The sequence below is a fragment of the Gossypium hirsutum genome, chromosome A01, assembly GCF_007990345.1.
Source record: "Gossypium hirsutum isolate 1008001.06 chromosome A01, Gossypium_hirsutum_v2.1, whole genome shotgun sequence".
Taxonomy (NCBI): domain Eukaryota; kingdom Viridiplantae; phylum Streptophyta; class Magnoliopsida; order Malvales; family Malvaceae; genus Gossypium; species Gossypium hirsutum.
The window spans coordinates 101,711,110-101,736,881 of NC_053424.1; the positions used below are offsets into that span (position 1 = coordinate 101,711,110).

General features: G+C 33.8%; 2 protein-coding genes and 1 long non-coding RNA gene across 8 annotated transcripts; 2 read left to right on the top strand and 1 right to left on the bottom strand.

Moving 5' to 3' along the window:
* The first annotated feature begins 6,339 nt into the window (after nucleotides 1-6,339).
* LOC107918238 (probable polygalacturonase At1g80170) lies at nucleotides 6,340-11,620 on the top strand. 6 transcript variants are annotated; one of them, XM_041110970.1, is made up of 11 exons: nucleotides 6,347-7,713; nucleotides 7,802-8,110; nucleotides 8,566-8,747; nucleotides 9,028-9,156; nucleotides 9,345-9,515; nucleotides 9,620-9,640; nucleotides 9,758-9,965; nucleotides 10,248-10,329; nucleotides 10,477-10,585; nucleotides 10,855-10,971; nucleotides 11,097-11,620. In XM_041110970.1, the coding sequence occupies exons 3-11, from the start codon at nucleotides 8,619-8,621 to the stop codon at nucleotides 11,409-11,411; spliced, it is 1,281 nt and encodes a 426-aa protein (XP_040966904.1). In that variant the 5' UTR covers nucleotides 6,347-7,713; nucleotides 7,802-8,110; nucleotides 8,566-8,618; the 3' UTR covers nucleotides 11,412-11,620. The 6 variants fall into 6 exon arrangements, with proteins under 6 accessions (XP_040966900.1, XP_016703269.1, XP_040966904.1 ...); XM_041110974.1 differs by having other exon boundaries at nucleotides 7,802-8,035; XM_016847778.2 differs by having other exon boundaries at nucleotides 7,802-8,747.
* Nucleotides 6,753-7,947, top strand: LOC107917441 (pentatricopeptide repeat-containing protein At2g40720-like). The gene is made up of 3 exons (XM_016846795.1): nucleotides 6,753-6,996; nucleotides 7,079-7,136; nucleotides 7,488-7,947. The coding sequence occupies exons 1-3, from the start codon at nucleotides 6,753-6,755 to the stop codon at nucleotides 7,945-7,947; spliced, it is 762 nt and encodes a 253-aa protein (XP_016702284.1).
* Nucleotides 11,621-17,579: 5,959 nt separating the features above from the next.
* On the bottom strand, nucleotides 17,580-18,853 carry LOC121227974 (uncharacterized). Its single transcript, XR_005925484.1, has 2 exons — nucleotides 18,194-18,853; nucleotides 17,580-17,895 (listed from the first exon to the last, which is right to left on the bottom strand). It is a non-coding gene; the product is annotated as an uncharacterized lncRNA (long non-coding RNA).
* Nucleotides 18,854-25,772: the final 6,919 nt, after the last annotated feature.

Genomic DNA, 25,772 nt, shown 5'->3' on the forward strand with positions numbered 1-25,772 from the left:
GTCACATTAGTTCTATAACACCCCAAATTTGACCCAAACGTTATGGCAAAATTTGGAGTAACTACGTATCACGATTGAAAATTTGGCTTTTGTGTAACTTGAAAATCATCATTAACTTTCAAAATCCCGGAATATTCAAAATAATATCTTAGTGTACCATTTTATTAAAAATGTTGGTTTTTTAATTTCCAAAAACTTATAATTTTCACAGCAGAAACTCCTTAAAAAGGAATAATTGAGAAACATGGTTTGTTGTTTGAAAGACTTTAAATTTTGTAGAAAAAACGAGTTTCATCATCAAAAACATTTAAACAGTATTAAGCAAAATATAGAAATAAAGTTTAAAAATCTAAAACTATTCAAAAAGTCCAGAGAGTCTAAAATTTACAAAACCCAAATCCCAAAATTTAAATAAAATCAAATTTAAATAGATTATCACATTAACCGAGCTCCTGATTGCACCGTCCGCTTAAGTTTGAGGATTACTTGAAAATATCAGTCAAATATAAAGTGAGTTTTCGAAAATCAGTGCATAACGAATAACTTAAAACAATTAATGCATATCAAGTAGATTTATCAGAAACAGATACATAATAGAGCAGAATAGATACAAATATATAATCTTACCCCCAACCGCTACATACCAACTAAGACCATTCCAACACACCATATGGGTATAAAAACACCCATCCAACCCTACATATCACTTAGTGTCGATAGGGCACTTTACAGAATAGTTGCAGCTAGGCTGTAATAGCCCGGTTTTAGCTAAATAGAAACAGTGATTTTTTAGAACCACAAATTCGAGGTTAGAAAATTATTTTTAATATCATTTTCAATCTTTATAGCATGTGAATATGTATGTGTGAAAATTTTGTGAAATAATTTTAGCGCTTGAGTGTTTAATTTGACGAAAGGACTTAATCGCGTAAAATGTAAAAGTTGCATTCTATATGTTAAATGTGCTTAATTGCCATGAATTATTAAATGGGAGGTCTTTATGATGAAATTAAACCATGGATAGTGTTAATGGACATTAATGGACATCCATTAATTGATTTTTTATGTTTATAACCAAGGGTAATATAGTAAATTGGTAATTAAGTTAATATTAATTAAAAGAAACAAAATGGTAGCCATTTACTCATCCCTTTCAACCGAATTTGAGAAAGAAAAAGAATCCATTTTAGAGATTTGATATTCGGCTAGCTTGTTCCTTGATTAAGGTATGTTCTTTGCTCGATTTTTGATAATTTCTATGTTTTTGTGATCGTTGCTTCACGTTCTAGCTAGCCCATGCCCTAAATTTTGAGTTTGTTAGTGATTTTGAAAAATGTCATTGATGAATCCATGAGTTTTATGATGCTGATGATGAATTATGAAAGCTTGGTGTTTGATATACATGTTTTGTAAAGTTATTTTTAGTAAAAATTGCATATTAAGGATTAAATTGAGAAAAATGTAAATTAAGGGGTTAAATTGTGAAATAAATGATAAATATAGGCTGAAATATGCACTAGGAAAATTAGGTTAGCATGTATTTGACAAAAATTAGGTAAATTTGTGTATTTATAAAATAGGGACTAAATTGAATAAATGTGGAGCTTTAGGGGCTAAAGTGAAAAATGTCCAAATATGTGTTGTGGACTAAATTGAAATATTATGTGATTAAAAGAGTTTAATTTGTTATAATATAGATCAAGAAAAGAGGAACTCGGACTTAGATCAAGGCAAGAACAAAGTACTTGAATCGACTAGTTTCGTCGTTTTTATTTCCGAGGTAAGTTTGTACGTGATAAACATTGTTAGAATTATGCTTTTAATGCTTTAATATTGGATAAATTATATATATGATATGATGGTTGTGTACGACGATGAATCGATTATGTTTGGCACTTAGTGTGCATATCGAGAAAGCTTCGGCCATATAAAGCACTTAGTGTGCGAATCGAAATAGCTTCAGCTATATATGACACTTAGTGTGCGAGACTAAGATAGCTTCGGCTATGAAGGGCACTTAGTGTTATGATAACTTCAGCTATGCTTTGGCAATAGTGTGCGAGATATCGAGTATTCGACAGTATCATGTAAAGATATGAGTTCGATATGACATTGTACAGGTAAGTACATATAAAGCATGAAATCTAAATAGAAGAAGTTATGAACTTGTTCATAAACACTTGAGTAAGTATGAGAAAAGTTTGTTGGTCATCATGATTTAAATATTAATTAGTTCGAATTAATGATTTGTATATTATGAACTATTGAGTATATTTAGTACGAACTTACTAAGCTATGAACCTTACTGTGTGTTATTTGTCTATGTTTTATAGAGAATTAAAGCTAACTTGGACTCGGGGATCGTCTGGAAGCGTCATCACACTATTGATTATTTTGTTGGTACTTTTGAAGCTTTGTATATATGGTATATGGCATGTATAGGCTACTGTCATCTTGGTATGTTTTGAGTTATGGTATTAGCCATGAGATTTGGCTTGTAAATGTTGGTATGTATGGCCATTTAAGTTGGCTTGAATTATGTGTTTGGTAAGTGATATATATGTGATGTATATAATGCCTTATGTGTTGGATTGCTTAGTATGTTTATGTGTTGGCTATTTTGGATAGTAGTAAGTTGGTGTTTTAATGCTTGAGGAATGATATATTACGGTATGATTTATAGATGATAATTTGAAGAGTAAATGCAATTAGAAGTTATGTAAGTTTTGATGATTTTGGTATATTGAATTGGTATGTTTTTGAATATGGAATTGAGTAGTTGAAATAGTTGTAGATAGATGGCATGATACAGGTATAAATTGGCGTGTTTTGGCTACCTATAAGTGTATGGAAATGGTACCAAATTGGTTTCTATGTGTGCATTAGATAAGGGTGGCAAATTGGCTTTTCAAATGGCCTATTTTTGTCCACAACGGTAGAGACACGAGCGTGTGTCTCAGCCGTGTATGACACACGGTCATGCTACATGGCCGTGTGTCCCCTGGGGTACCCTTTCGAATTAAGTCAGTATACCCTATAGTTTTGACACGGCCTAGAAACATGAGTTTTCTGCTAGCCGTGTGTGGCACACGGGTTAGCAAACGGGCATGTGGTCGGCCGTGTGACCCAAGTCAGTAACCTCCCCAGTTTTCTCATTGCCATGACACACGAGCGTGTCCTCGGCCGTGTGGTACAAGTCAGTATGTATGCCCTATTTTCACACGGCCTGTGACACGGGTGTGTCTGGTAGTTATGTGAGGCACATGACCTCTTCACACGAGCGTGTGACCCTTAAATGTTGGAAAATTTTCTAAGTTTCCCAAAGTTTGCAAATGTTATCAGTTTAGTCTTGAACCACTTCTAAGCATGTTTTAAGGTCTCGTAGGACCTTATAAGGGACAATGTGATTGATATGAATGGATTTTGATTATGATTGCTTAAATGTATATGAATGGGGTGTGTTATCCGGTAATGCCTCGTAACCCTATTCCGACGTTGGATACGGGTTAGGGGTGTTACATAGGCTGCCAAATAAATAGATGAGTTATCACCTTTTACAGAAGCACTTCCTCCACATATCATAACCTATCTCAAATACAGATATAGATTATAACAGATGTCAGGCATGTTTCCAGAATACATGCATAAGATAATAGATATTAAGCATAAATAATAGTTTCTTAGATTTCACATAGCCAAAGTTTACTATTATATACCGTTTCGAATACTCAACAGATAACAGACTTAGTACTAACAAATGATAGAATTTCATGTTTTATAGCTTATTAGATCACAAATAGACCCTATGAAGGCTTACGATCGATTGTAATGTCATATACAGCCCTAAGGGAAAATTTAGAATTTTGGGCCTACATGTCCGTGTGGCCCACACAGTCCAGCACACGGTCTACCATACAGCTGTGTGTCACACACGACCTACCACACAGCCTGGCAAACGCCCGTGTGGCATCAACAGTGAACTTTTTTTACTTTTGCTGATCGCTGTTTTTTGTGTTTTTCGATACACACCTGGTCCGATTTTGATGCGAATTTACTCCTCAGAATCCATAACCTAAATGCGACATAAAAACATCAATTAAAACAATTTATTGAACTTGATCCACCATAAACGACAAAACTAACTTCAACGTACTAACGTCAATATTCGACATTAAACCTCAAATGCACTTTTCACTTTCTAGAAAGCAATAGTTGACCAACAGTTCTAAATTAACGTGGGATCAATCGCCTCTCCAACCCAAAAATTAAATGAGAAAAGAAAGAAAAACCCCACTTACAATACCAAAAAAAAAGATTCAAGAGCAACTACACAAACCACCGACGCCGAGAATGAAATACACAACAGAAGAACTAAGAGCGATGTTGCGAAAAGAAAGAATGAAAGAAAAAAAAAAGAAAATCCAAGAACAGATCTAGTGAAGAATGGCGATGTAGGGACTTGGAAGAAAAACAAAATAAAAGAAACAAGAGCAAATTGTGAAAATAAAAAACAACAAAAGCAGGAAAATGGGAAAATGGTTTTGCTAAAATAAAAACTAACCCCTTAATTTACTAATTAAAATCCAATAATAATTAAAACCCAACAAATTAAATGGAGTTCAACTTAAACACTAACTCTCCAACTAAGCAGCCCCCAAATATTTAGCAAAACAAAAACACCCCCTTTCCACGCAGAGACTCAAACTAGTGACCTTCAACTCACATTGAAGATACTGAACCACCGAAGCAAGTGCCAACTAACAACAAAATTGAGCCAAAACAAAAGTCAAAGATTTTAGGGCATTACAAGTTCACTATAGTTTACAAGATTATTTGGCTAACATTTTAACAAAACCTCTTGGGAAGATGAGGTTTGAAAAGTTGCGTTATGATATTGGAGTTGGAAGCATGGATGTCAAGGAGGAGTGTTGCGAAATGACCATCCATGCAAACTGCAAGCTCCAAATATGCGAGCTCTACAAAACCATGAGTTCAGTAAAAAGTATGAGCTCACCCAAACTGCGAGCTCACCAATCCTGCAAGCTCACCAAACATATGAGCTCGCCAAGACTACGAGCTCACCAAACTTGAGAGCTCACATGCGCACTCTTTACTTTGCAAGTTGCCAACTTGCATTGAAATTGTGATAAATTTTGATTAGACATTTTGGTAGATCATTAGACAGAAACCAGCCAATGAAAAATAAATTTATACGAATCTAATCACTAGATTAAGGCAAGTTGTAATTATTTTATTATTATTTTTAGCTTATTTAAGTTGAATAATTCATGTAATCTGATAAAGAATGAGACAGATGAATGCGGAAGCGGATTGTAAAGTTTATCAAAGTTGCAGATTTATCCTAGATCTCTAAACGAACGTAAATTGAAATGAGAAACAACAAAAATAGATTAGTTGTCACAAAGAAGAGTCAACCGAACTTTTTTTTAAAAAAAAGATGAACTGGCTGGTAAAGAGTCCAAAAGAGAACGAATTAGGGTTTCTTGGATGGAAAAAATCATCCTTGGACCTCAAGAAAACGCCCTAACTAGATTTGAAAAACAAAACACAAACGGATTTGTTAGAAGTGATTTTAAAGACAAAAGCAAATTGTTTTGTGCAAAAGAATTTGAAACAAAAAGAAAATATTAAAACTCTTAATTTTGATGTGTTTCTTGATGAAACAAGATAGAAGAACATCTTTCTTGAAGCAACTGTAACTTAGAACAAAAATCAATAAAATCAGCAAGCCAAAACAGCAAGAAACGATAAATTTTAAGGATAGAAAAGAGAAGATGACATCCTAAGAAGCCTTAGAAACATTAAGAATCCACAATTCTTTTTAATGGCTATAATTCCCTTTTCAAGAAAAAAATCTTGGTAAAAAAAAACTCCCACAACCTGAAAAATTGTTAAAATAGCTTCTAAAATAAACTTAAGAGTAATTATTGAAGAAAATCTCAAAGAGAATTATTATTAACTCAACAAAATATAAACCAATTGTATGTGTATAAGGGTAAACATCTATGTTACTTGTAATGCCCCAAAATAAGTTTTCCTAACTCTAATAGTATAACTAATATAACAATTCATCAAATAAAAAATAAAATAATTATAAGTGTAAATTTTTAATGAGAATTTAACTAAATGAACTAAATGGGCTCTTTAGTCTAAATTCTTACATGATCCACCTATTAAAATAAAATTACACATATACTTTAAATATTTTACAATTTGAGTCATTTTCATATATTATCTTAATATTCAATTAAATTACTTTTCAAATTTTAGAATAGGCTTGTAGAAAGCTCATATATGAAACTGAATGCGCCTTGGCTGCAAGATTTGGTTAGTTGGATCAAGATTTTCAAGATTTGTAAACTTTTTTCATCCTTAAAATTATCCGAAACAACAAAATTAAATCAGGTTTTTTGATTTTTTGAAATTATTTGAAATAACAAAAATTATATGAAGATTCGATTTCTTAAAAACAAGAAAGTAAATCTAGATTCTCTTCTTCAGCTATGCGCGTATCTAGGATATTGAGCTCATCACGTTCATGAGTCGCTTCATAAGTCTTTCGTGTTAATGAACCACTAGTTCATCCTGTTTTCACTCAATTTTTATCTGTTTTTGCATCCTTCCCTTCATCAAATTTCCAACAATATATCGAAATGGTTAGTCAAAGAAACTGATCTTTTGGCCCTACATTTTCTTATGTGATAACTGCTTGTGGGAGTGGAGATTTTTATATGGAAGGAATTCAAGTTCATTGCAGGGTGATTTCACTTGGGTTCGGATTGACTTTGTTTATTGGAAGCTCACTTATGAATCTTCATCTGCATATGGGACTGGATAATGTGGCCTTGAAGTTGTTTGATCAATTGCCTGACCGGCATTTTAATTTGATATCATGGGATTCAATCATTCCTGCATATTCCGAGACTGATGTGCTGTCCGATACTCTTGAATTAGTTAAGAGGATGCATTTCTGCGGTAAAAAAAAACCCCTTTAATTCATTCTTTCTTGAGGTTCTTGAATTTATCCAGTAGAAGAGGGGGATACTCTCTTTGGCAGGCAAAGTCAGTGTTTTGTTACGAAAATTGGGGGATATTCAGTCAGCGCTAATTGATATGTACGCCAAAGATAACTTTGGTGTTTGTATCTCCTTAATAACCTCTTTGTGGCGCTGTGGTACCATTGAATATTTGTTTGAGATATGGTTTAATGTTTGATGAAGGATTAATGAGATGCTTGCACCCTTAATTCTAGGTTTGTGTTTGACATATTCTGCATATATTTTGCCATGGATATAAAATAATGGAATCCTCTCAATGCTCTCCAAATATAGAAATCTTGAAAAAAATTGAGGATACCCCCTCCACTCACAGTCGAATCTGCGTGCTCGTGCACTGTTTTGCAATAAAATCAGGCTATTGAATTTGGTATTGAAGTTTCATGGTCTCTTATTGATGGGGTGTTCAAGATGTGCCCATTCTGAACTTTCTCGCCTGGTTTTTGAGACACTTCCTATACCTAATGTCTTCTGTTTCACATCTATAATCAATGGATATGCCCAAAACGAGATGGGGAGAGAAGGTGTCAGTCTGTTGGAAGCAATGGTGCATCAGGGTCTGATACCAGATGAAGTGACATCTTTACGTGTTTTAAGTGGGTGTAATCATGCAGGGTTGGCCAAAGAGGGAAAGTTGGTATTTAACTTAATGAAATCCTTTTATGGAATTTGCCCAGAACGTTCGTATTTTGCATGTATGATATATGTTATTGTTGGCCTCGCAGGTCTGCTCTGCGAAACTGAAGAACAGACACCAGGAGGGGTCAATTCTGTAAGGCATCTAAGATTTAGGGTCATTGTAGACTTGCTGTTTCATCCAACTGAGAACTTGGGGACAACACTTGAGCTTGTTCCCCTTTTATTTACATGAAACTGAAACCTGTTTGTGAAGTCTGCATCTTCTGCTTAAATCTTCCAAAATGCAGTCACTTTAGCTTGAAGCTCTTGGCTTGTAACAGGAAAGAATCTTTTTTCTCCCCTGATTCACTAATTCAATTTTCTTTTTAGGTAGTTGCAAAAAAATTTCTATTTAGGTATGTATTGCCATATTTCATGTTAAATATATCCCTGCATGCATGCTTGGTGATATTTCATTTTTCATTTTATAAAGTTGAGTTAATATATATATATCTACTTTCCTCTACTAATTATTTTATCCACTTATATGAATGAGAGATAGATTGTACTAAATACATAACATTTGACTGGTGAATTTTGGCAACTGGTTGAAGAGTAAAGCAAAGAACTTTAAAATAAAATCTCCCTTGTACTTTAAGTGTGGGCATGTAGAAAATGTAGCACCTTAGTCTACTTTTAAGCCAAGACAGATAGGTCTCAAAACCATTCATTTCCTAAACTAATCTGCATATATAAATTAAATCAATGTCTTATTGCATTTATACAACTAAACCAATCTCCCAAACAAACAAAACAGAACAAATTATGGCTAAATTATTCCTTGTTTCCTTTCTTGGTTTATTGATAGCAGCATATGGAGTTGCAGGAAACGTGGTATATGACAAGTTTAACATACTTGAAGACATGGACATTGTAGAAGAAGATACAGACTTTCTTGAGTCCCCATCTTGGACAAGTGAACATGGTGGCAAGGTTCTTGTGAATGTGGATAGCTTTGGAGCAGTTGGAGATGGAGTTTCTGATGACACCCAGGTATATATTATATATATTACGTACTTTTTCTGACTCCTGAAATTACCTTTATTGTTTTTTTAGGACACATTGAAAGCTTTATGGTTTGGGCAGTAGTTTGTTGTCGCTGTTTCCATGGGGGTCTGAAGCATAACAATTTCAAGGATTAAGAAAATAGATATATATGAATGCTGTCGGGAAATTCATGCTTGGCATTATTACTATTAGCCAAATAGAATTTCATTGTCATAGATGTAAGCTAATTTCTCATTTGATAAATCGGCAATGTTTTCTTCATCAGGCTTTTAGAAAAGCATGGGACACAGCATGCTCTACTCGAAAATCAGTTTTATTGGTTCCTCCTGGACGTCGTTATTTAGTTAATGCTACAAAGTTTAAGGGGCCATGTGCAGAGAGGTTGATTGTTCAGGTAATTTCAGTGTACATCAAGCTAAACACATGAAATAACATCTCGATTATCTTTATCCATGTTAAATGATCTTGAATAGTAATTCCATTTTCATAACTTCATATTACTTTTTAACTTTAATATCAGTCATATATATATATATATTATACATTTGTTCTTAAATCATAATTATTATTGTTATTATACAGATTGATGGAACAATAGTGGCCCCAGATGAACCCAAGAATTGGGACCCAGATCTTCCTAGACTGTGGCTTGATTTTTCTAAGCTGCAGGGAGTAGCATTCCAAGGAAAAGGAGTTATCGATGGATCAGGCAGCAAATGGTGGGCAGCATCTTGCAAAAAGAACAAGTCAAATGTAATTCTTATGATTCTCTTTAAAATTCTTTCATGCTCAAGTTACGAGTCAAACAAATAGAATGTAGCATGTATTTCCTTTTCTGTTTGCTTTTTCTTTGGCAGCCTTGCAGAGGGGCACCGACAGTAAGGCTCTGTTTCCACAATTATAAAACTCACGCTTCCAATAAGTAGCATGCCATGATTGTGCATTTGAACTAGCAACAAATCTCGAATTAGATTTAATGTATGAGTTTGTTGCAGGCACTGACTATAGATTCAAGCTCATCTATTAAGGTGAAAGGCCTTACTATTCAGAACAGCCAACTGATGAATTTCGTCATTTCAAAGTCTGAAGCTGTTCGAGTATTTGGTGTTAAAGTCACATGTCCTGGAGACAGTCCAAACACTGATGGAATCCACATCACTAAATCAACTAATGTTGTTCTTCAAGACTGCAAAATAGGAACAGGTTGTTAGATCTTTTGTCTTTCCTAGCATCTTTGTTTGTGGAAAGATAAGAATACCCCTAAAGCTCAATTTGATTGGTGCTTTTACTTTCTGATATTTGTCTCTTGTTTTTAGTTCATTTTTAAGTTTTGTTTTACACTTTCTATTGGAAAAGAAAAAACACCAAACAAACAAAGCCTAACAATGAAGCTGAAAGGATGTGTTAAAAAAATTATAATTCAACTTATTACATGTGTGCATACTGACTGGTTAAACAATCATGCTGACTGTATATGAAATTCAGGTGATGATTGCATCTCAATTGTCAATGGTTCATCGACTATCAAGATGAAGAGAATATATTGTGGACCAGGACATGGAGTCAGGTGTGTTCCGAACTTCCAGTTAGATTCTATTAACCAATTCTACCGACTGTTTCTAGATCTACTTGAGAGACACATGGTACAGTGTAAACTAGTTATATGTTTCATTTCTTTCCCTATTCCTATTTTATGAAAATTTTGGCCAATTAGCATTGGAAGCCTTGGGGAGGATAACTCGGTGGGCATTGTCACAAACGTGGTCTTGGATACAGCATTACTCAGGGAGACTACGAATGGTGTCAGGATTAAAACTTGGCAGGTATTTTGAGACATATCTTGTAAATCTAGCATCGTTTATCAATAAGAATAAGCATTTAGCCAGTATTAGCAAAGTAGAAAGTAGAGGACTATATGGGGCTTCAGTTGTGAACATATCTGAAAAAATGACAAGATGGTAGTATACTTTTAACATTTAGATGCTGTTTCTGAGTAAGATATGAGATCTGATATTTGCTTGAACACGATTTGTAGTTGGAGACACTTCGGGTTTGAGAATGACATCTGTCTCTTTGTGATTCTTTGATATAGGGTGGTTCTGGTTATGTTCGTGGTGTGCGTTTCGAAAATGTGAGGATGGAAGATGTTGCTAACCCCATCATTATTGATCAATTCTACTGTGATTCACCAACAACCTGCCAAAACCAGGTGCGTAATCCAAGTTACTCAGTATCTGTATGATGATTGCCTTAAGAGTCCCGATTCTTGAAAGAGTCTCTCATCCAATTAGAATACTGCTCACGTGAATTCATTGTTCTTTTTTTATTTGTTAGACATCAGCAGTGCAAATAAGCCAGATTGTATACCGAAACATTAGTGGGACAACAAAAAGCAAGCAAGCAATCAAGTTTGCCTGCAGTAATACTGTTCCCTGTAGCAATTTAGTCCTAAGCAACGTAAACTTGGAGAAGAAAGATGGCACAGTTGAGACCTACTGCAACTCTGCACAAGGCTTCGGCTACAGGCTTGTTCATCCTTCAGCCGACTGCCTCAGTTCCCACGACAAAGGCTCTATTCTTATTGACTGGAAAGACAATGCTGAGCTTACCGAACCCACTGAAGATCATATTATTCACACTGAACTCTAAAGCTCCCTCTGGCATATGAAAAATGATGGCATAGTATTACTGCACAAGAGCTAACTAGCACAGTTGAGGCCGGTGAGGTTTGAGTCACGAGTCAAATTTTTATTGGAAATAGCAGATGTCATTATTCTTAGGAACTATTATTTGGAAAAGTGGCGTGGAGATTTTTAACTCCATGAACGAAATAAAAATGCCTCAATGTGTTTCACTTATTTATTTCTATTTCTTTTTAAATATTAAGAACACATGGTGTTTCTTAACTCTGTTTGTGGAACTAAAAATGTCAACTGCTTATCCTGCATCCAGACAATATAGCAAGGATATGTAAAATGCAGTTAATGTATGTATCTAGTTACAGTGAAGAAGAAAGATCAATTTAATTAGATTACTTACTAAACATCTTGAGGTGAGAAGGGCTATGCCACTTTGTCCAGTTTGTTACTTGCAACACAAGTAAACAGTCCCTACAGAAGGGGGACTTCAAAAATACTCCTTATTTTTTATGAAAACAAAGCCTTTAAGATAAAAATTCGAACCAGATTCTTGTCCCTTAGGTTAAAAACAAAATTGATTTTGATTGTTTCAATACTGTTATGCTTAAAAGGCAAGAGAAAACTGATGATAATCATATGAATTTGTTTCTGAAGCTGTCGCCATTATTATTATTATTTTTCTTTATCAAACTAGCTACTCACTACTCCCTACTTGTTTATTGTCTCTCATCTAAGCATTTGATTCTTTTTTTATTCGATTCTACATATAGGGTTAGTGTGAGTGTATTTAGTATACTGGGAGTGTAGTTTTTTTTATTGTTCAAGTAATCTTAAAAAGTTAACATGTATCTCTATTTTTTTTAAATAATTTATTATACTCTTATAAAATATCTATTAATTTTCTAATCCTACTGACAGTGTATCAAATAGTTCGTCTTATAAATTATATAGATGATTTTCATTTTAAAATTTTGTGTGGGGTGAAGTTTGACATATATATTAGTTGATCTTGTTTTCAATTTGTGAACCTTTTATGGAGCAAAGTAAGATTCAGGTTTTTTGGGAGGGTTCATTAATTTACGCTATTTAAGGTGAATTATATATATATATATATATTAACTTTTAATGTCACATGTGAATTTAATTTTTTTTTAAAATTATATTCTTATTTATTATAATTAGTGTAAAATTAAATTTAATTTTATGATGAGAGAAAATTTTATGAAATAATACGAACAATTTTAATAAAATAGTGGTATTTATAGTGAATAAATATTAAAAATGCAGTAATTATGTTCCTCGTACTACCATTAGCGACTAGCCCAAGCAACACCAATATAAACAATTCCAACACCAATGGAAGAACATTTTTGATGATTGACTATGAACTACTTGAAATTAAATCCTAATTTTAATCTATATATTGTAATAGTAATTTAATTTTAAATAATAAATATAATTTAATATGAATGTATTTATTTATAAAAGTAAATCTTAATTTCAATATGTATATAATTGTAATTGTAATTGTAATTGTAATTGTAATTGTAATTGTAATTTAAGGTATAAGTTTATTTTATTATTACTATGACTTTATCTAACTATTTTTTAAATTAATATTATTTTTGTTATTATAATTATAATTATCACAATATTTTTCTTGCTTAAAGTTTATTAAGTAATAATTTTTTTAAATTAATATAATTGTAACTTAAATTCTAATTATTTTTAGGGTGAATATTGTATATGCTGATACTTCTTATTCCACAAAAAGTTTTAAAAAATTTACATGTGTTTCTTTCTCTCTCTTTTTTTTTAAATATCTATTTTTTTAATATTTTATTATACTCTTATAGGACACTTATTAACCCTCCAACCTTACTGGTGGAGTCCAAAAACTCTAGTGGCACTATACCAAATATTTTCTCTTATTTTTAAATTTGTTATAACAACTTCTATTAAATTATAATGATCATAATTTCTATTTTATTTTTAAATTTTAAATTAAATATTATAATTACTTTTAAATTTAATATTATGATAAAAATAATAAAATGTATTTCCTCAATTCAAAAAAAAAAAATTTAAACTTGTGTTTTGATATAGATAGCATATTGGTGAGTGTTATTTTTTTCAAATATTAGTTGAGACGGCTTTGGCTGATTTCAAATAAATTAGGTAAATTGTGGGACGTTAACTGAAATGATGGAAATTAGGTTACGTACATGTGATTTGTTTGTGTAATTAGCTAAAAGCATATCATGTTTTTATCTACTTTATTACTACATTTTTGCACAGAGTTTTGATTGATGTACTCAATGGTTAAATGAAATAAATTATTTTTATTTCAAAATTTTAAAATATTGCTTATCTTCATATAAATTTAATTGATTTTGGTTTCAACAGTTGAGGAATTAGTAGAGAAGGATTTGATGTCAATTAGGTTGGATACATGTGAGTTGTTGCAGTTTATGGCCTTACAATTTATTATTATTTACAACCTATCTATAATCTATAATATACATATAAAAATATGAACGAATCAATATAAAATTTATTATTCATTATATTTTTCATTTTAAATCATTTTTATTTTTTATAAATTTATCATATTTATAAATAAATATTTTGATATTACTAAATTAATTGGTTTAAAAATATACTTAAATAAGAAAAATGACCATGCTTATAAATAAAATTTTTAATTCTATTAAAAGACGTTTATGAAATGAATTTATATAAAGATATATTTTGCATTAGTATGTTTCCGTTAACAAAATAATAATAATAATAATAATAATAATAATAATAATAATAATAATAATAATAATATAAAAGGAGTTGAAATTATAATATATATATATTATAAAATAATTAATTCTAAGTGAAAAATAAAATTATACCAATTTACTTGTCTATGTGTTTTTTTAGATCATGAAAGAAACAAAATCATAAAACTAAAACACTTTTATAAATTGAAGAAGTTTCTTCTTTAACAATGAGATAAAAAAATCAATTACAATTCATATTTATTATCAACATTAAATTTTTAGTTAAATATTAAAATCAATATTTAATTTAAAAATGAATTAATACATAATACTATTAAAATTAATATAGAAATTTGGAACTAAAATAAAAAAAATCTATATTGTAAAATGAAATAATAAAAAATATCTCATCATTAATTAAAATAATCTTTCATTAGTTTGAATATAATTTGATATTATCTCTTCGAAAAACAATCACTTCAATGTTTCATTCTTTTTAAGATAATTCTAATTTATTACTGCTAACAATCTCAACTCTTTTTACAAGTATATTTTTTAGATCTTACATGATTCAACATACTTAACTATTGGATGCTATTTATAGAGCTAAACTTAATTTTTTTAATTGATATAAACTATCAATCAAATCATAATTACTAATACATACAATATTTTTCTCTTTTTTATACTTAGAATTATCCAAATTAAAACTCAATTTTACATCAAATTTTTAATTGAGTTACCATTCTCTTTTACGTAAACTTGTGCTTTTACATATATATATTATAGATCAATAAATTTATATTTCATATAAAATTTTTTATGAGTAATACATTTTTATAATATAATCCAATATATTAATTTATATTAATTATATATTATCTACAAATTATTATGGTCAAATTATTAATTGTTAAAAAAATAACAATTAAATATAGAAGAGTCTAATTTATATCAATCTTTTTTTATAGATTTTACAAATGCTTTAACAACAATTTCAAATTTTTTATTAGCATTATATTTGAATTGCCAAAATAATTTATATATGCTAATCAGTTATTATTTTAAACAGTTACTTTGTATTATGTGGAGTGTGCCTCGCATTTTTTTGGCTGAAATAGAATTGACGTCCTGACAATGCAGCCACCGACTTCACGATGAGAAGATTCGCCAAATCTCGATGAGGCAACAGCCACGCCACAACATGGTGACGTGTCATGTAATTTTCTCGGTTTTCTTCTTCTAGTCAAATTCTGATTATTTGTCCCGATCAAACCCTAATTAGCGTAAATTATTTTAATATTACTTAACCTACAAATTTAGCCTATAAATAGACACTTTTCTATCATAGAAAGATTGAACCCATTACACATTTAGGTATTAGCTTTTACAAACTTTTAAAGATTTTTTGTTTATATTTGGAGGGTTCTTATTTTAAGTTTCAGGGTTTAGTTTTATTTCCATCTTTGTACTATTTGTTTTTGTCATTATAGTGAAATTATTTTTGCTCGTGATTTTTTATCCTCTTTGAAGAGGTCTTTCCATGTAAAATATTTGTGTTCGATCTTTTCAAATTCTCTGTCATTTTACTTGTTTGTTACTTAATCAGGTTTATCCCCAACAAACTTGTATCAAAGCTTGGTTGATTTCCACATTCTACCCGTTCAGAGATGACAACCACAAGGTTCGACATTGAGAAGTTCAATGGCATCACAAATTTCAATCTGTGGCAAGTTCTGATGACGACAATACTCTTCTAGAACGGTCTAAAAAGGTTGTTATAGGGAAGAAGCCCGCGGATATGGAACAATAATACCCTGTCCGTAATTCAGTTGTGTCTCTCGAATAATGTATTGTAGGAGGTGTTGATGGAGAAAATGACATACACCCTGGGGAAAAGGTTAGAAACCCTTTACGCGACAAAGTCTCTGGCTAATCGATTGGTGTTGAAACATCAGCTATTCATGTTCCGTATGAATGAATGTGAGCACCTTAGAGGTCACATCTGTCAATTTATTACTCTTTTGAATGATTTAAAGAATGTTGAGGTTCAGATTGACGATGAAGATCAAACTATTCTATTATTGTGCTCTATACCCTCTTCATACTAGTCTTTTAAGGAAACCCTGATTTATGGTAGAAATAATATCTCATTCAATAATGTGAAAGGTCCTTTGTTGAGCAAAGGCAAACTCGACAATAAGTTTGGTTTGGATAGCAAGTCAGCTAAAAAGCCTCGATTTTGGTAGCATAAAGGAAGCGAGACAAGAGATGTTGCTATTGTAAGAAGTTAGGTTACGTCAAGGCAAATTGTTACAAGCTACGAAATAAAAGGGCTGCTAAGAGCAACAAGGAAGATTTAGATGGTGCTAATTTGGTCGATGACAAGGGTGATGATTTCTTTTTGGTGTCAACAAGCGAAAACTCTGAGTTTATGTCCGAGTGTATCTAGGATTCAAGGTGTTCTTTCCACATATGTCCCAACAAGGATTGGTTCTCTACATACAGTTCAGTTGAAGGTGGAGTTGTGTGTATGGGCAATGGTTCACCCATTAAGATAATCAATATTGGTACTGTTCAGATCAGGATGTACAACGGGGCAGTTAAGACACTGCAAACATCGGGTACATACCTGATTTAAAGAGAAATCTCACCTCCTTGGAAAATTTGGACTCGAAGGGTTGTAGAATTAACATCGAGTCAAACAGAATTAAAGTATCTCGTAGGGCTCTTGTTTTGATGAAAGGTAAAAGGATTGACAATCTTTATGTTCTAAAAGATCAATGGTGATCAGTGAAACAGGATGTCCCTCATCTATTAAGGAGTCGAATTCGACTCGTTTGAAGCGAGGAGAACTTGGTCATATGAGGGAAAAATGTATGATCGTTTCGTATAAGAGAGATTCTCTTTTAGCTGTAGGTTTTGAAAAGTTAGGGCACTGCATTCATGAAAATTAGACCTGGGTCAGTTTTGATTTAGCAGTGCACAAGTCAAACACTAGAAGTCCCCCAGCTTTCATATTTAAGCACAATTTTGACTCAATTAATATTCTGCATAGTTCAAGATAGGCCCGTGGTAGGCTTTGACAAAGACGACATTGTGGAAATACAAGTTAACGTGGAGATTTGTGGAATGCGCCTTGCATTTTTTTGACCAAAACAAAGTTGATGTCCCGATGATGAAGAAGTGTCATCCTGACAACGCGACCACCAATGTCACAATGAGAAGATTCACCACGTCTGGATGACTCGATGAAGGGCGTCTTGATGAGGCAACAGCCACGTCACGACATAGCAATGTGTCATGTAATTTTCTCGATTTTCTTCTTCAAGTCAAATTTTGATTGTAATGCCCAATTTTAGCCCGGGCCCGGTACTAAAAATAAACAATTAAAAAACACAAAAAAAGAAGAAGAAGAAAACCAAAATAATTAAACAAAATGTCCACAGTCCAGGTCTTTAGTACAAAATAGCCCAAATATACTGTACAAGCCCAATATTCAACCCAACCTAAGTCTACTAAGACCCTAAAACCAAATTAACCCAATTACAGCCCAAAGCTACAAGGCCCAAACGGCTCAAAATACTTTAGAAACAGAAACTCTAGGGTTTTTCTGCCTTGTGCCGCAGCCTTTAGCCGCCATACAGCCCCAACGCTATTTGTGCCTTCACGTCAACACGCCGTATGCCACCCACATGCCTAGTGCCAGCACACGCTTCCTACCTGCGAAAGAAAACAAGAAAACAGCAGCAGAGCAGAAACCAATAGAGAAAACAAATTTTTTTGTATTTTTTTTCTTTTGATTATTCGGCTATAAAGCCCTTTTATTTTTTATTGTAAGGGTTCCTTTTTTTTACACACACATTACGCACACTAAAATACATACTGAATAGAAAATTCAGAAACAATTGCAAGAAGGTGATTTCGAATGCCTTGTATTTATTTCTTTCGCATCTGTTTCATCTTCCTTTCGTGTTTCGCATGTGTTTTTTAGTATAATGAAGTAAAAAAGAAAACATACCTTCAAACGAGCCATCGGAGACCACATCTTCTTCGTTGAAATTGAAGCTTGAGATAGGTTTTCGGGGCTAAAAATCTGACCTTTTGAGGCGAAGTTTAGAATAGAGAAATGGAACGATTTCATTGCTAGCCATTATTCGTCGATTTCAATGGTGGAATAGTGGTAGTTGAATGGACAAAGGGGGATGGAAAAGCCTCAAAGCTGTGGCACCGAAACCCTAGCAAATGGGTACTCGGTTTGTGGCTTGAAAAATGGTTGATTGCCATTCTTTTTTTTTTAGAATAAAACAAAACGGCGCCGTTTCAAGGGGGAAGGATCCACGCGTCAACCCGTTCCAGGACCCGAACCCGTGCCTTTGTGCTTCAAATGGGTTATTTGCAATATAAGTCCTTTCCCTTTTGCACTGCGTTTCAATCAGCTTATATTTGTATTTCTTTTGTTTTTAAATTTTTCCTATAATTTGCGCATGAACTCGATTTGGTCCCCGCTTCAATGCTGCGTTTTGGGGTCTGGATTATTTCTAGTTCCAGTCCCTATGCATTTGCAGGCATGTAACATGAGTCCTTATTTTGGTTCTAACAGCTTATTTTTTAAATTATCCTTCTTATTTTAACTCGATTTTAATTTAGTTTTCTATTAGTATAGCCTATTATTTTACAATACATTTAACATTTGTACGTGTGTTGATTCATTTTAATATTTGTACAATATTTCTTTAAATATTCTATATATATTTGTACATGTATTATTTTAATTAAAGTTTGTAATTTGTAATGTTTATTACTTTAAAGTTCTTAATATTTTTATATATGTGTTGAGCTATTTCAATAACTTTATTTTGTTTTTATAAAATCACCATTTTGAAGTTCATTTTTATACCATATTATTTTAAATATTTATATAACACTTGTTCAAATGTTTTATATGTGTTTGTACATGTATAATAAAATTAATTTAATTCTATGTACATAATAAATCCCATGCTAATTTATTTTGTAAGTTCTTTTTAAATTTTCCTATATATATCTTTATGTACATAAGTCATTTTTTAGAACATATTTTACTACATATTGTTTTGATTTAGAATCTCACATTTAAATACTATTTTTATATGTATATATGTTTACCAACTTTAAATGGATACATCATCTTCAAAATGTTTATGCATATTATTTGACTCAAATTTCCTCTTTTATAATCTTTATTTTAATAATTATTTATGTGTTTGTAGTTTGTCTATATTGTTTTGTATATCATATGTGTTTGGTTGTCTTTATCGTTTTTTATAGGTTATTATATTATATTTTCGATTGGTACTTGGTGTTGTTATCTTAATTTTATTTATCTAGGTTTAAAAACTTGTTGGGGCTTTTACTTTGATTTGTTTCTTTAGTTATATTTTTAGCTTTCACGATTTTGATTGTTAATGTTTGGATGTGAGCTTACTATTATTTTATGCACGTTAAAATTTTTTATTTGTTTATTCATCTTTACACTATTTTTATTCATTAATAGAGTTCGCTACCCATGCATATTATCTCATGTTTATAATTTCGCCTTTTACTTGCAAGTGACTCATTGGGATTTTAAACTTATTAATCTAAAATAATTATTCCATTTTATTTCAATTCAAACTAATGCGTTTTAAGCTGGTTTTACAATTATTCATTTGAAAATTCTTTAAAACAAAGGCAATGTTTGATGTTTGGGAAATCAGGAAATCGTGCCCTATCGTGCTGGGTTTCGATTTTGTGTTTGTTCAAAATAGTCGAATATTCCTTTAGAATTTCACTCGTGTTTCCCAAATTTTAAAACAAGGCTATGTTCAATTTTTTGAAACTCGGAGAATCGTGCCCTATCGTGCTGGGTTTTGTTTTCCTGTTTGTTCAAAATAACCGAATATTCCTTTTGAATTTCACTCTAGTTTTCTAAATTTTAAAGCAAGGCAATGTTCAATGTTTAGAAATTCGAGGGATCGTGCCCTACCGTGCTGGATTCTGATTTTTCGTTAGACTAAATAATCAGGCATCCCTTTGTAATCTTCAACATATAAACCTTTGGAAGTAAAAATTTTATAGTGTTTTTGAGGATATAAAGGATCGTGTCCTATCGTGCTGGATGTGGTGCTGTGTAACTTTGAAACAAGAGAATTTTGACAACCAACTTAAGCCATTCAAATGTTTTAAAATGAACCATATTTCAAAAATAGCTTTAAATCTTAGGCATAAGAACAGTACTTAATCAATTTGGTACCAATTTTGGGCGTAGTGGGGATGCTAATCCTTCCTCATAGGTAATTGGCTCCCGAACCCGTTTTCTCAAATTTACGTAGGCCAAAATTGGTTTTAATAAAACAAAGTGCTTTATTAGGTGACCCAATCACACCTAAATAAAAGATTGGTGGCGACTCCACAATTTGTTATAAAAATTCGATCCCCGTTTTTTAAAATCAAGTCAAAAAAATAGTTTCGACAGCTTGGCGACTCCGCTAGAGATGTGAACAAAAGAGTCAAGCCATAAAATCGATTATTTGTTGTCCTTTTGTTGAAGTATTGAAAATTTGTTTTGAAAATCATGATTGCATTTGTTTGTATGATTGTTATGGTTCGGGTCTTGTAGAATAATATTGCATTGCATTGCATGACCGCTGTGGTCACACATTCTAAATGGGAGTAAGAAACTATGCTTTCGTGAGGTTTTCACGTTCGCATGGGCTAGTGGATTTCTTCTGGGATACATCCGTACTTATGTTTTTTTGAGATTTTTATCTCCGCATGGTCTTAGGGAAATGTATTCCCCTGAATCGAACTCGATCCATATGAGCCTATAATGGGTGAGGATTGAGGAATCTACTGGTTCAGGTACCTTATCTCTAGAACTGAACCACATATAGTGAACCTTAAGAGCTATCCTTGGGTAAAGCCGCATCAAGCCTTAATATTTGCCCATACGTGTGTTATAATCATCTTTGTTGTTCTTGTATTTTATCACTTATATTTGATACTAAATTGTGTTTTGTTTTGATTGTGTTTTGCATGACATTGCATACTAAAGGAGGTGTTGATTCGTATTCGATTACTAAGTTAGAAAGTTTGACATGGAGAATGAATTTCTTAATAAAGTTGAGGATAATGCAGCCGTCCGCGCATGGTCAGAGAAGTTACAATCGGAGAAAGGGGATAGCTTGGCAGAAGGATATACATCAGAGTCGCAGGAATTCACTTGCGTCAATGTAGCACAGAATGAGTTGCAAGAGGTGAGAGATATATTGGCTCGTTGGGATGAAGGGACCAAGCAGTTGTTTTATCAAAGCTATGGTGATATATCCTACTTGCTAGATATTAGGGTGGACAAGCACTTGTTCAGAGTTATGGTTCAATTTTGAAATTCTACTTACAAGTGTTTCACTTTTGGAGAGGTGGATTTAGTGCCTACCGTGGAGGAATATACTACTCTACTCAGGTGTCCAAAAGTGCAAGTTAGAAAAGCTTATTCCAAGGTTTTTAATGGTCAAACTTTCGCAAAGAAATTGATAAATATTTCAGGGATAAGCGAGCCTTGGGTCATTGCTCAGATTCAACAAAAGGGAGATAGTAAATGTATCCCTTGAGAGAATTTGCGAGATTTGATTTTAACACATCCGGATGAAAGAAAGAGGGTCGACATCTTCGCCTTAAGCATCTATGGATTGGTAATTTTTCCTAAGGCTTTAAGGCACGTGGATGAGGCAGTCACTGACCTATTCGATTGTCTTGATAAGGGAATCACACCTATACCGGTAATATTGACCGAGATGTTCAGATCCTTGAGCATGTGTCGGAAGATGGGCGAGGGGCGGTTTATTGGATGTGCACAGCTGTTGATGGTGTGGTTTCATGGGCATTTTTGGAAAGTAGACAAGGTTTCTTACTGGGTCTTTTCTGAAGGTTATTCCCCGTTAAAAGAGGAGGCAGCCATACGAAGGAGAGAGGATATCTGGGAGGAGAAGTGGATGGAAATTCTTCAAAACCTCAGGGAGGGGGATATAGAGTGGAGAGCATTTTGGATGGTTCCCGATGAGATTCTATATCGATGTGGGAACTTTGATTAGGTGTCGTTGTTAGGAATTTGGGGAGCTACTAGGTATACTCCATGGCTTGCATTAAGGCAATACAAATCGAGGCAGTTTGTACCCACGACTTACGGGCTTGCTCAATGTGAATTCTCTTATAAAGGTGACCACTATAAGAGGAAAGTTCGGGAATTATCTGATGCTTAGAAGCAAACTCGCTGGATGAAGAGGCTGGCTATCGGTTCCATGGTGACACCTGAATACAATGGATGGTTTAGGAAGATGGTCAATGATAATATTCCTAGACCAAGTGTAGAAAGCACTCGACCTGTGAAGGAACAATTACAAGTTGCCCCGTCAGAGTTGGAAATTATAAAACAAGACTTCGAGAAGAAGAGTTTTGAGCTTGGGAAAAAGATCGAACAATTGGAGGAAGAAAATATGCATCTGAAATTAGACGTAGACGTTCAGAGGTCAGGGCTGAGAAGTGGAGAAAAGGGAAAAGTAAGGCCGAAGAATATCTAGACAGTTTGAAAATAGATTATTAGAAGTTACGCATGTCTATGAGGACTGCTGGGTTAGGTAAAACTTCAAAGCAATGGCGCCATGAAATTCGAGTGGAAAAGACCAAGGCCGACTGATAGGAAAGGAAATTTCGAGAGGCTCAGGCACGAAATGAGGATTTAGAGAAGAGTCTGTCAGAAAGTAGAAATGAACGAGGTGAATTAAGGGCTAGAGTGGAAGAACTTGAGAAGTCTCTTCATCAGTATCGAAATCGTAATACCGTAATGGAGTTGAGGGCAAGCCTGAGTAAGGTGGAAGAACTGAAAGAAAAAGTAGAAAATTAGAAGCGTCACTACAAAGCTGTGAGATGCGGGTCCAGTTTTTCGAAGCAAGTGAGGAACGGTGGAAGGAACAGCTTCACCATGCACAAGACCAAGTCAGGAATAGGGATTACATTATGGGGGAAGCCATAACCCAGATTCGGGAGGTGGCCGAATACTTGAAAGCTTTAGCAGTACAAGTGGACACATTGAGTGTGAAGTACGAGTTGGAGTCCGATCGAGGGCAGGAGCTAGCCTCGTTGCTTAGGAAAATTAAGGCTCTGAGCATTAGGGCGAAGTTTTATTTGTAACTCAGTTTTACGTAAAGATTTTTATTTTCTAGTGAAGTTTTCTAAAGGGAATTGAATCAAAATTGATGTCTCCTTTGCATTCATGCATTTGCATTGCATTACATCATATGCATTAAAGGTCATAAAAAGATTCTAATTAATTAAAAATTATTTCAGTAATCTAGAAACCAATGAAAACCAACCAACTACGCACCCCTACGGTACAAGGAAAAAGACCAAGTCAATGGACAAAAGACTTGAGAAATTGAAGCAAATGCAAAAGGACATGCAGGAACAAATGCAGTCACAGATGCAAGAGTAGCTAGCCAAGATTTAGCAAGAGATGAAAGAGCAAATGATGGAATCCCAAAGAGAGATGATGAGTCAGTTGTCCCAATTGTTGATGAGAAGAATGGATAAAGGAAAGGGTCCCATGGACAATGTTGGGGAAAATAATGAAGACCCTCAATATCCTCCTGGCTTCACTCCGACACATGTACCGACACAACCTGAGATTAATCTGTAAAGACCATCTGTTACGATCAGGCCTCAACAGATTCAGGCTGAAGTTGCGATGCCAATGAATTTCCAAGCCGACTCAGGCTCTAACCCTGTTAATAACTTGAATTATCCACTTGTTCCTGATTTGGATGAAGTTGCAGAGGAGAAAAAGGCAATGATGGAATCACAAAAGAAATTAGAGGAACAGTGTAAATGGCTGGAGGAAAAATTTTGGGCAATGGAAATCCCAGATAGCCATCACGAAGTTGACGCTAAGGACCTGAGTTTGGTCCCAAACTTGGTCCTTCCCCCCAAGTTCAAAATGCCTGAATTTGAGAAGTACAATGGAACGAGCTGCCCTGAAGCTCATATTACTATGTTTTACAGGCGAATGACTGGATACGTCAACAATGACCAGCTATTGATTCACTGCTTCCAGGACACTGTGATTGGGGCGGCATCCAAATGGTATAACCAATTGAGTCGTGCTAAGATTAACTCATGGAAAGACCTAGCTCAAGCCTTTATGAAATAGTATAATCATATGACAGATATGACTCCTAACAGGATTACTCTCCAGAATATGAAGAAGAAACCAAATGAAAGTTTCAGATAGTATGCGTAAAAATGGAGAGAAGTTGCCATACAAGTTTAGCCGTCACTTTTAGAAAAAGAAACTACGATGCTCTTTATCAACACTTTGAAGGTTCCTTTATCACTCATATGTTAGGGAGTGCCACTAAAAGCTTCTCAGACATAGTGATGACAGGTGAAATGATTGAAAATTCTGTGAGGAGCGGCAAAATAGAAGTAGGGGAAAGTACCAAAAGATTAGCCCCGAGGAAAAGAGATAACGAAGTGAACAACACGAGCACATTTAGCAAGGGTCAGTCCAAGTCACTCACTGTAAACCAGCCAAAAACGGTGACTACTAATCAACATAGCACTGTGAGAAAGAATCTAGCTCGAGGGCGAACACAGAAAGACTACAGTTCACGCCCATGCCCATGACGTATAGGGATCTGTACTAGAACCTATTCAACGCTCATGTAGTGTCCCCTTTCTACCTGAAGCCACTTTAACCCCTGTTTCCCAAATGGTATGACACAAACGCCCAATATGAATACAATGCGGGAATCACCGGGCATTCGATCGAAAACTGCACTGCGTTCAAGAAACTAGTTAAAAGATTTATTAAAATGGGTATTGTAAGGTTTGACGACCCAGCCGTACCCAATGTAGTAGGAAACCTGCTCCTCAATCATACCGACTAAGGAGTAAACGGGATAAACGAAGGCAGAATTAAGAAGATCAAATATGAGGTTGTAGAAGTCAGGATCTCATTGAGACAGGTGTGGAAGGAAATGGTCAAGAGAGGATTGATCATGTTGGATTCGAGAGAAAAATCTGAAGAATAGAGGAACTATTGTGAGTTCCACAATGAGGTGGGGCATGAAATTCAATAGTGTGTGGAGTTCAGGGCCCTAGTCAGGACATGATAAACAATAGAGAAATGGAGTTTTATGAAGAAACCGAAAACCTCGGAGAGGGAGACATATGCACGTCAGAGGGAGAATCGACGGTGCAGAACCAAACAGTTAACTACCCCGTGGTCATTATATTATGACCCAAAAATAATGAAGCAGGAGTGCAAATGCCACCGAGAGTCATAATCCAAAGACCTGTAGTCTTCCCTTATAAAGACAGTAAGAGGGTCTCATGGAATTACGACTGTAACGTAACGATCCCAGGAAAAGAGAACCTGGCTGACGCTTCAAAAGAGGACCAAGATAGAGGCTCCTATACACGTAGCGGGAGACGCTACGATTCAGCAATCGAGAAAGCAAGACCCATAAAAGGAAAAGCCATAGTGGTCGAACAGATGAAGGAAAAGGCGGCCAAATCTGAACTTC

What these genes read in the sequence shown, in the direction of transcription:
- LOC107917441 (XM_016846795.1), top strand. Translation starts at nt 6,753, where the DNA reads ATGGAAGGAATTCAAGTTCATTGCAGGGTGATTTCACTTGGGTTCGGA. An exon ending in TAAGAGGATGCATTTCTGCG is followed by an intron (nt 6,997 to 7,078) that starts GTAAAAAAAAAC and finishes TCTCTTTGGCAG; the next exon opens with GCAAAGTCAGTGTTTTGTTA. An exon ending in CAGTCAGCGCTAATTGATAT is followed by an intron (nt 7,137 to 7,487) that starts GTACGCCAAAGA and finishes GGGGTGTTCAAG; the next exon opens with ATGTGCCCATTCTGAACTTT.
- LOC107918238 (XM_016847778.2), top strand. Translation starts at nt 8,460, where the DNA reads ATGTCTTATTGCATTTATACAACTAAACCAATCTCCCAAACAAACAAA. An exon ending in CTTGCAGAGGGGCACCGACA is followed by an intron (nt 9,641 to 9,757) that starts GTAAGGCTCTGT and finishes AGTTTGTTGCAG; the next exon opens with GCACTGACTATAGATTCAAG. An exon ending in CAACAACCTGCCAAAACCAG is followed by an intron (nt 10,972 to 11,096) that starts GTGCGTAATCCA and finishes TTTATTTGTTAG; the next exon opens with ACATCAGCAGTGCAAATAAG.